At 34.9% G+C, this 11,161-nt stretch overlaps 2 protein-coding genes across 3 annotated transcripts; both read left to right on the forward strand.

The window, feature by feature from the left end:
• Positions 1-640: 640 nt before the first annotated feature.
• LOC110931031 (dnaJ protein homolog 2) lies at positions 641-6,998 on the forward strand. Of its 2 annotated transcripts, none has more exons than XM_022174427.2 (8): positions 641-814; positions 2,086-2,261; positions 3,176-3,353; positions 3,449-3,587; positions 4,662-4,795; positions 4,886-5,028; positions 5,444-5,642; positions 6,495-6,998. In XM_022174427.2, the coding sequence occupies exons 2-8, from the start codon at positions 2,112-2,114 to the stop codon at positions 6,824-6,826; spliced, it is 1,275 nt and encodes a 424-aa protein (XP_022030119.1). In that variant the 5' UTR covers positions 641-814; positions 2,086-2,111; the 3' UTR covers positions 6,827-6,998. The 2 variants fall into 2 exon arrangements, with proteins under 2 accessions (XP_022030119.1, XP_022030118.1); XM_022174426.2 differs by having other exon boundaries at positions 2,101-2,261.
• Positions 6,999-9,129: 2,131 nt separating this feature from the next.
• On the forward strand, positions 9,130-10,202 carry LOC110931030 (ethylene-responsive transcription factor ERF039). The gene has a single exon (XM_022174425.2). The coding sequence runs from the start codon at positions 9,291-9,293 to the stop codon at positions 10,023-10,025; it is 735 nt and encodes a 244-aa protein (XP_022030117.1). The 5' UTR covers positions 9,130-9,290; the 3' UTR covers positions 10,026-10,202.
• The last annotated feature ends 959 nt before the right edge of the window (positions 10,203-11,161 follow it).

An 11,161-nucleotide genomic window follows, 5' to 3' on the forward strand; every position in this document is an offset into this window, starting at 1 on the left:
ATAACTAAATCGTTAACCTAAACCAAACCGAAAACAGACGAAACCGAACCCAAATCAACCAAAATCAAAATTAACTAAAAACCGAATTAACCAAAAATCTGTTATCAATTTTTTTGTACTCTCGTTTAACTAAATTAGCTGAATCGAACCGAATCATTCATATTTTCGTATATTTCTAGCTTTTTTATAGCTCCATTTCATATATTTCATATTTTATATCTCCATTTCATATATTTATACTTTCATTTCATTTATTTATACCTCAATTTCATATATTTATAAGCAAAAGTTTTAGTTTAAGTTTAGTTTTTGCTATTAACTAAAATCAAATGAACCAAACCAAAAACCGTCAATCTAACCGAATAAATCGAAGTAATTAATCGAAAACCGATTGGTTAATAAAAAAGACTAACCAATGACTTTGGTTTCGGCTTCGGTTGAGGATAATAACTAAACCGACCGAACCATTCACAACACAATGAAATGGATTACTGAGTACTTCGATTTTGATATAAATCTATTACAATGATGCTACAATAAATATTATACAAATAAGAAAACTAAAAAAAAAACGTGTGTCGCTCCCGACGCTTCACGCTACGCTGGTATCGTGCTGGTTTCATAAATTGAAAAGTAATCTTAGGTACTAGGTTTTTATCGGCCGTCGTAGGCGACCGCATGCTACACCAACTGCTCAAGCCCTACTTCTTCATTCCCCTTCCTATATATAATCTTCAGATCCATTATCGTCTCTAATTCTTCCTGTTTTCACCACTAATTTGCCTACACCTTCAACATCGGATCCCTCTGTTCGGTACGTATCATCTTTCTTGTTTTCTCTAGTATTTTCGTTGCTTTTAGCACTTGATACGTTCTGGGTTTTCGTCAAAACTATCGGTGACTTTCAACGGCCGATAGATCTATATATTTAGTTCTATTTTTGGGTCTTTTTTTTTTTTTTTTTTTAAATTAGGGTTTTAGTTTGATGAATTTGGGGGCGATCTAGATTTGGTTTATTTTTTTATTTGGGTTTATTGGATGCATATTAATATGTGAATTAGGCTACTGTTTAAGACTTTAATTTGTACTTTACAAATGTTAAACTGAAAATACAGGAGACACATGTGTTAGCATATTGGTGGTTTGATTGTTGTGCTTTATGGTCTTGTTTGTTTAATCTTTTTTTTGTTTGTTAAAAGGGTTGAATTAAAGATAACAAGTTGTTTGAGTTAATGAATTGAGCTTGGAGTTTCGCGGGGTTTAACCGAAACTTAATAAACCAAGCAAACTGATTGAAATTAACGGTTTGTAAGGAGATTAGGAGAAAGAAGCCTCATCGGCCGAACCATACTAATTATTATAGGACAGTATATATATTAAAAGTAAAGTTTTTAATTAGTGTTGATAAATATAATGCTGCATTGAAGTGTGCTAGGCTGGTAACGAGTAGCGACTATTGCTGTTGGAATTTAAGGGGGCGTTTGGCCTGGCTTTTTTTAATTTTTGGCTTATGCTTATATCTTAAAGTAGCTTATAGCTATGCAGTTAATATCGGTGAGATATCGGTTATATCGGTCATATCGGTCCCCTAGTAAAATATCGGTGTCAAATATCGGTCAGAATATCGGTACCGATATTATCGGCAATATTGACCGATATAACCGATATCTCACCGATATTTGACCGATATATCACCGATATTTGACCGATATAACCGATATATCACCGATATATCACTGAATTATTATTGTTAAATTGCTATATATGTAAATTTTGCATTATATTAAAATTACCGATATCCCACGATGTCTCACCGAGATAACCTATATCTCAAATATCGGTCCTTGACCGATATCCGATATTTTACCGCATTAACTGCATAGGCTTATAGCTTATTTTCTATCATTTGATAAGTTCTTTTTAAGTGTTTGGATTAGCTTATAGCTTATTTTCTATCCTTCTTCAAATAAGCTAAAAAACCATTTTCAAATAAGCTTCTTCAAATTAGCTCTATAAATGGGTTTCGACCGTTCCGTTAACTTCTAATAAGAAAAAAAATGACATATTTGCTCACATTGTTTTTAGTTGCTGTCGTTTTAGGCTCCTTCATCATGTTTGGGCGTGCTCCTAAGAAAAGTGACAGTTCAAAGTACTACGAAATTCTTGGTGTTCCTCAAACCGCAACTCAAGATGAACTAAAGAAAGCATACCGAAAATCTGCCATAAAGAATCATCCTGACAAAGGTGGAGACCCTGAGAAGGTGAATCTTTTATCGTTTACTCGCCATTTTCTCTTTGCAGTAACATATGTAACAAATAAGAATACGAAAGCTGTTTTTTTTATCATTGTGACTTCAAGTCAAACTGTCTTGAACTCTTAACTAGTTTATAGTGTTTGGATAGCGAGCGCTATAGAGAATAGCGTAGCATAACGCTGGATCATCGCTATCTAATGTTTACCGCTCAATAGCGTGAAATAGCGACAGTTAGGGTTTTTTTCTTTTTAAATATTAAAAACCAAATTTTTAGGCATTTTAATCGACCAAACAGCTGTAATCTTCACTAAGTGCATTAAAAAACCTTAAATTCGTGCAAGGTTTAAAAAACGAAAACGAGTTTCGAGGCGTTTTCACTTCGCCTCACGAGGCGTAAGCCTCGTGGCGAACCGAGGCGTAAGCCTGAGACGGAATTAAAAAATAAATATAAATATTATTTATCTTATAAAAATAGTAATACTAACTAAATTAATCATCAAATTCATCAAAATAATCAAAAACACACATAAAAAAGACATAAATTGCTTGAAATTGACACAAAAACATCAAAAACAAATATCTAAAACCCCTGAGGCGCAACCTTTTTAGCGCCTCAGCCCCTCTGAGGCGCACAAACAGTATAAACCCCCTGAGGTGCGCCTCAAAATCTATTTTTGGCCGTTTCGCTTTGAGGCGCGCCTCGAGGCGCACGCCTCAACCGTTTTTTAAAACCATGAATTCGTGAATAAAACCCTATTTTTTGTATTTTTTTCTAATACGTTATCGCTAAACATCAAATAGCGCTCGCTATCTCATCGCTATCGCTACGTAGTGTATAGGTTGCGTGTCGCTATTTACCGCTATTCGCTATTAACAACTATGAACAAAACTGATTATCTATCAACTCTTGTTTTTTTTAGTTCAAAGAATTATCTCAAGCATATGAAGTTCTTAGTGATCCGGAAAAACGAGAAATTTACGATGAATACGGTGAAGATGCTTTGAAAGAGGGCATGGGAGGGGGCGGTAGCTCTTCTGGGAACCCATTCGACGTTTTTGAGCAGTTTTTCGGTGGTGGTTTTGGAGGTGGTTTTGGTGGTGAGAATTCATTTATCCCGCTTTTGTATGTAATTTTTTTGTTCATTTTTTCCGGATTATTCACTAGTTTGTTATGCAATTGTTTTATATTTAAGGTGGTGGAAGTTCCAGAACCAGGAAGAAACACGGAGAAGATGTAAAACAAGTTCTTAAGGTCTCTTTAGAGGATGTTTATAATGGCACCACCAAGAAACTCTCTCTGTCGAGGAATATATTGTGCAAGAAATGTAAAGGGTACGTGACGAACTCTCCTTTCATCATTGGTTAAAACATTTGTATAATTCTGATTAATTTACCGATAGAGTGATCAAATGGATTAAATCAACAATTATCTAAGCTGGAAATAGGGGTGCAAACGAGCCGAGTGGCTCGCGAGCCACTCGAGAAAAAGCTCGAAACGAGCCGAGCCCGAGCCGAGCTTGAGCCTCAAAACAAAGCTCGTTTGTTTATCGAGGCCGAGCTCGAGCCTCGCATTTGAAGCTCGTTAGGCTCGTCGAGCCTTATCGAGCCTTAGTGTAAACGAGCCGAGTCGAGCCGAGCTTATTTAAACTTGTTTACAAGCCGACCTCGAACCTAAAACTAAGCTTATTTAGTAAACGAGCCCGAGCTCGAGCTTCACTTATCGAGCTCGCGAGCCTAAAAAGTCTATTATTTATATTATTTTTATTCAATATACTAATTAATAGATAATAAACGAGCCGAGCCCGAGCCGAGCTCGAGCCCGATTTTTAATAACTTAATCGAGCTCGAGCTCGAGCCTGGTCGAGCTCGGGCTCGGCTCGGCTCGTTTGCACCCCTAGCTGGAAACCAGTTAAAGAAGACGAAAGTTGCCTGACGAGTATTTATGCTTTCACGTAACAAAATTTTAAATTATTTTGTTTAAAAGTATTTTTTAGTGTAGAGTACACGGATGGTCCCTGTGGTTTACCGTAATTTTGGATTTGGTCTCTAGCTTTTCCAAAAGTACACGGATGGTCCCTGTGGTTTGCACTTTGTAACACATTTAGTACCCAACCAACAAATCTAAAAGTATTAGCATGTCCACGTTAGGGACTAAATGCGTTACTAAGTGCAAACCATAGGGATCATCCATGTACTTTTGGAAAAGCTGGGACTAAATGCGTTACAGAGTGCAAACCACAGAGACCATCTATGTACTTTTAGAAAGCTAAGAACGAAATCCAAAATTTTGGTAAACTACAGGGACCATCCGTGTACTTTACTCTATTTTTTAATATTCTAGTTTTTATATTTTTTTAATACATTAGTTGCTATTAAAATATTTCATAAATACATTTAATATACCAGGAAAGGTTCAAAGAGCGGTGCTTCATCGAGATGTTACGGATGCCAAGGTTCTGGGATGCGGGTCTCAACCCGACAAATCGCCCCGGGAATGATCCAACAAACGCAGCATGTGTGTCCCGAATGTAGAGGATCTGGTATTTCCCCGAACTCTTCCCTATTATGTTTATATCAAAATATATATTTTTCTACTCCCGTAAATCTTGACTTTATGTTCTATTAAAAAGGTGAATCGATTAATGAGAGAGACCGATGCCAACAGTGCAAAGGAAAGAAGGTTACACAGGAGAAGAAAGTGCTCGAAGTTAACGTAGAAAAGGGAATGCAAAATGGTCAAAAAATTGTGTTTGAAGGTCAAGCGGATGAAGCTGTAAGTAAATTTGGATCATCATCAAGATTATTTTAAGAGTAAATTACATTTTTGGCCCCTGTGGTTATATCACTTTTACTATATTAGCCCAAAATAAGAATTTTTAACATATCTGCCCCCATGGTCTCTATAACTAACCATTTTGGCCCCTAAGTCTAACCATTTTGGCCCCCATGGTCTCTATAACTAACCATTTTGGCCCCCATGATCTCTAGACTTAGGGGCCAAAATGGTTAGTTATAGAGACCATGGGGGCATATATCTTAAAAATTCTTACTTTGGGCTAATATAGTAAAAGTGATATAACCACAGGGGCCAAAAACGTAATTTACTCTTATTTTAAAGTCGTTTTGCCGTATGATTGTTTAGTTTAAGATCAATGGTTGATTTTGACGGGTGTTCATCTATTTTGCAGCCCGATACTGTTACAGGAGATATCGTTTTCATATTGCAATTGAAAGAACACCCTAAGTTCAAAAGAAAACAAGACGATCTTTATGTGGAACGTAATGTCAGTTTAAGTGAAGCTCTTTGCGGGTTTCAGTTCGTTCTTACTCATCTTGACGGCAGACAACTTCTCGTTAAAACAAACCCCGGAGAAATCATCAAACCTGGTTAGTACTAGAAAATAAAAAAAACCTTTTTTTTTTTTAATTTCATTATTTACTTCTTTTAGCTGTATCTTTGACTTTAATGGTCAAACAGTATGGAAATCGAAGACCTTTTTTTTTACAAAAAAGTTTTCTTTTTGAGATTCATAGACACTTTTCAGTAAATTTCCGTATTTTTTGTTTTCTTGTAACGATTTGAGTTTGAGGATTCTAATTAGGGCTGCAAACGAACCGAACGAACACGAACAAGACCTTTTTCATGTTCGTTTGTTTAGAAATATATGTGTTCGCGAACTGTTCACGAACACTTATCGAACTAGATTTTATGTCCGTGTTCGTCTGTTAAGGAAATGAACTTGTTCGTGTTTGTTTGTGTTTGTTTGTTAATTTTAGACAACGGACAAAAACGAACGTTGATGAACACAAATGAGCACAAACTAATGTTCATGAACACAAATGGAAACAAACGAACACAAACAATCGTTCATAAACATAATATATAATATGACACTTATTTGATATTTAACTTGTCGGAATTTTGAAGTATTTAAATAAATATAAAAACTAAAAATACTAATGAACTATCGAATACAAACGATCACGTTACCGAACGTTCGTGAACATAAACGAACGAACACGACCTCTGTTCATGTTTGTTCAGTTAACTAAACGAACGAAATTTCTTGTTCGTGTTCGTTTGTTTAATCAACGAACGAACACAAACAAACTTCCCGCCGAACAGTTCACAAACTGTTAGCCGAACGTTTGGTTCGTTTGCAGCCCTAATTCTAATTCATGTATAGATTTGACTTTCGAACTTTGACCATTGTTTTCTCTCCTGTTTTACAATTACAGATTCATACAAAGGGATCAACGACGAGGGAATGCCGCAGTGGCAGAGGCCGTTCATGAAGGGGAAGCTCGTAATCCATTTCAACGTAACGTTTCCCGAAACAGGGGTTTTGACACCTGAACAATGCAAGGTTCTAAAGACCATTTTACCCTCTGGTGGGGCCAGCGCTAGTTTATCTGACATGGCGATGGATGACTGTGAAGAAACCATTTTACATGATGTAAACATGGAAGAAGAAATGAGGAGGAGAGAGTATCAGAGACAACAGGAAGCTTATATTGAAGAAGATGATGATGAACCCGGAATGCCGCGTGTGGGTTGTAACCAGCAGTAAACCCCTATTTCAGTTTTATAAATGGTTAGATGTTTTTATATTTTTTATGATTTATGTTGCCTACCTGCTTGATATTTTTGATTTTAGTAATATGGTATTTTGAGTGTCAACTTGGCTTTGTTTTGTTGGTTTTATGGTTAAATTTGATTGATGGTTATGATATAGATTTGCATGATGTTTTTGTTTTGAGTGTAGCCTCTTCATTGATTCATATTAATACATGTTATATAACTATAATTTGTTTAGAGTTAACTGCCATTTTCGTTCCTGTAGTTTGTTTAATTATGTCAGTTTAGGCCAAATTTTAAATTTGTACAATTTACGGCCCTGACATTCTTGAAACGTGCCAGTTCCGTCCAAAAAAACATGAGTTGATTGCCATTTTAGTCTCTGTGGTTTGTCCATTTAATCGATTCAATCTTAGTTTATTGGACGAAACTGTCATGTTTCAGGAATGTCAGGGACGAAAATGATACAAATTTGAAATTTGGCTTGGACTGGCATAATTGGACAAATTGTATGGACGAAAATGACAGTTAACTTATTTTTTTATAATACATAAAAGATCAACTTTAACTAATAATAATAAAATTAAAGCAATATTGAGTGATCTTGGACGGTTTGAATGTTTGATCTATGAGTCATGACTCCCACCAAAACCATTTTGAGTTAAATGTTAATATAAAACTATGACATAATTTTGTATAACAACTTTTATGACAAAAAAATAAAATAAAATAAAATAAATAATACAATTGTATCAAGAAAAGAAAAAATGGATACATTCTGAGTAGGGGTGCAAACGAGCCGAGCCCGAGCTTGACCAGGCTCAAGCTCGAGCTCGTTTAACATATGAAAGCTCGAGCTCGGCTCAATTCGAGCTTTCTTTCTAAAGCTCAAGCTCGGCTCGGGCTCGACTCGTTTAGTATTTATTAATTAATTTATATTAATTATAATTATGCATGTAATTTAGTTATTTTTTATATTTATTACAAATGGTAATTATTATTATATAAATATATGTTTAATATATTAATAAAAAATATATAAACATAAAGCTCGATTAGGCTCGCGAGCCGGCTCGAGCTCGATAAGCGAAGCTCGGGATGGGGCTCGTTTACTAAACGAGCTTGTTTTTAGGCTCGGGCTCGAGCTCGTTTAAGCTCGGCTCGTTCGAGTTTTTTTTCGAGCCGAGCTCGAGTAGCTTGCGAGTAGCTCGGCTCGTTTACACCCCTAATTGTGATTGCGAATAAACTAGGAGTATATTAATATTCGCATAATTTCAAACAATAACCAACAAATTACGACCTAAAATCAGTTGGGCACTATTTATTAATCAATTGATCTATGACGTGATTTTATATTCAAGTTTAATTTAATATAATAAAAGTCTTTTTTAAAGCAAATATATCGAGAAAAAGATTACTCATTATGATCCCACCATTATTATTATGTAAGACAGTTGGTTATAAATGTACAACCACATGAATTTTGTACTAGTGGCTTGCAATCAAGGTATACATGTATGACAAAAATGCTTACCAAAATATTTGTGAGGATCTAGAAAATATATATAAATAATATCAACATGTTTCATGCTGAATTGCAAAGGTGATTTGGAATATATAGACTTTTTCTTTTCCATAAGTTCACATAAATTATTATAACTTTAAATTTATAAAAGAAAAAGTGAACTAAAGTATAAGAAACTTACCTATTACCATTCAAGACATCATGATATTTTTTTAAAAAATTTAGACTACATTTCATCACATGTTTTAATACACACTACAAATCAAAGATGGTTATTGACGGCGGGATCAGTTAATGAAAAGTTTCAGATAGTATTTAAGAGTAAGTTAGTTTTCCATTTAAATAAAATTATCAATAACCCTTAAAAAACAATCTTCCTTTAAAAAAAGGAAGATTGTTTTTTACAATTTTTTTTATTTCTTTGATCCTTTTGGAAGTAGCCTCTCTATTCTTACGGGGTAGAGGTAAGGCTGTATACATCTACCCTTTTCAGACCTTACCTTAGCTTTGCTATTAGTGAGATTTACTGAGTATAATGATAGATGATTTCTTTGATCCTTTGGGGATTTTCCATCAGTGAACTTCTAAAAGTTAATGTCCTATTAGTAACATATAAACATTTTTTCTTCAATAATATATTTTTATAATACAATTGATTGCATTCTTTTTTAAAAGAAGCTATTAACAACCAACCCATTCCTACCCAACTTTTTTTTTTTTCATATTTATCCATCCATTTTTACAACTTTAGGTAATGCTAGAAGAATAAGATGCTATATGTAGGCCTACTAACTTCCTTATTTAAACCAATTTCATCATTTTATGCTTGAATCAAATTCAAATCCACTCACTTCTACTCTATGTTCCACCATTTAACAACATTCTCTTGTAGCTGGCAACCACAAGTAGCATAGAACAAGAACAAACTAACATGGACAATGGTGGTGAAGTAAACCCCCTATCATCTTCCTCCACTACCACTACCACTACCACTACCACCGCTGTCGCGACCACTACTACCCATCGAAAAGGCTCAAAGAGACCCCACGAACGAAACATTGACAATGCGCCGAAAAAACATCATGAAAACAAAGGTGGCGGCTATGGTAACGGTGAACACCATCCAACTTACCGCGGTGTAAGAAAGAGAAGTTGGGGCAAATGGGTGTCAGAAATTCGCGAGCCTAGGAAGAAATCAAGGATATGGCTAGGAACATTCCCAACCGCCGAGATGGCAGCTCGAGCGCATGACGTGGCCGCAATCGCGATAAAAGGGCGTTCCGCTTTCCTCAATTTTCCGGACATGGTACATCTACTTCCACAGCCAGCCACTTCATCACCCAAAGACATACAAGAAGCGGCCGCCAAAGCAGCCGCCTCATGTGATAGTATTGGATCCAAACCCGAACATGAACCTGAACCTGAACCCGAACCCGAACCGCCTAGCCAGGAAATGCTTTCTCCCTCAAATTCATCAAACACTTTATCATCATTAGATAACACTCAAGAATCATTGGCATCACAATCAACAGAAGATGATGATACATTCTTTCACTTGCCAGATCTTTCATTGGATAATGATGACGTGGCATATTATCCTTCATCATGGCAGCTAGTGGATACTGCAGCCTTTCTGCTTGAAGTTGAAGAGCCATTTATTTGGTAAACATATCAACAAAATGGTAAAAAATGAATTAATTTTGTAAAAAAATGTCATTAACAGGGTCAGTTAATATATAAGACGACATGATCCATTAGCAAAATTTTATTAACAAACTGTAATGCTCGTTTTCTTTAACTTTGTGTTGGTGAAATACAAAATTACTTCACCAAATTTGTGTGATTTTGTTTCATCTTATTTTATATATTTTCTAGAATTTATTTACGCGTGAAACTGTTTTTGTCGACAATTAAATTAAGTAAACGTATCTTTTGTTACGCATTCAGCATAATATTGCTAAATAAACATAAAATAAATAATAACATGACACTAATTTCACCTTTTTTGTCTACTTTTTAAAATATGAACTTTTTTAAGTCGCTATTGCAATCTTACATGTGTCATTTTTTTTTAAAATATTATTTTTTATTATCTAATATAATATGATTTTTCTCTAATAACCTGTTTTAGTATCTAATGTAATATGATTTTTCTCTAATAACATGTCTTAGTATCTAATATGATTTTTCTCTAATAACCGGTCTTAGTTAACTTTTAAAAAAAAATCTAAATGCACAATTATGCTTGAATTTTTGTCCACATTCCAATATACATTAATTGAACATGTAGTTGTATTCGAAATAAAGTATCTTTTGGTACCGTAAACTGGTGTTTGGCATTATTTACCAAAGTATATGTATTCATTTTTAAGATTTTCGGTTTCAATACGAGTTGGTTACCGGTACTATATCGAATCCAACAGATAATGATTGCACAACATCTGTACCGGTATTTGTATTATTTTTATGTATTCGGTTTTGGTACGAGTCGGTTTCCACGAATGGTACCCTGACTGCAGGGGCGGAACCAGTGTTTTGTTAGCCATAGCACGGGCTACGGCTCAAGTCGGTATTGGTAGTGTATTTTTTATATATATTTTTTTTCATTTTTATACGAAGGATACCCCTAAAATAATAAAAGGATACCCCTAAGACTGTGTTATCACCACGCCATAAAATGAAATTTTCAGCTTGACAAAAACAAAATTTTCCGGTTAACCGGAAGTTGCAGCAGCTTACTTAAAGAACTGATGAAGAAGATGGCTATGTATTAATTAATTACATTACAATATAATATAAACA

This window comes from Helianthus annuus, chromosome 3 (assembly GCF_002127325.2).
Source record: "Helianthus annuus cultivar XRQ/B chromosome 3, HanXRQr2.0-SUNRISE, whole genome shotgun sequence".
Lineage (NCBI taxonomy): Eukaryota > Viridiplantae > Streptophyta > Magnoliopsida > Asterales > Asteraceae > Helianthus > Helianthus annuus.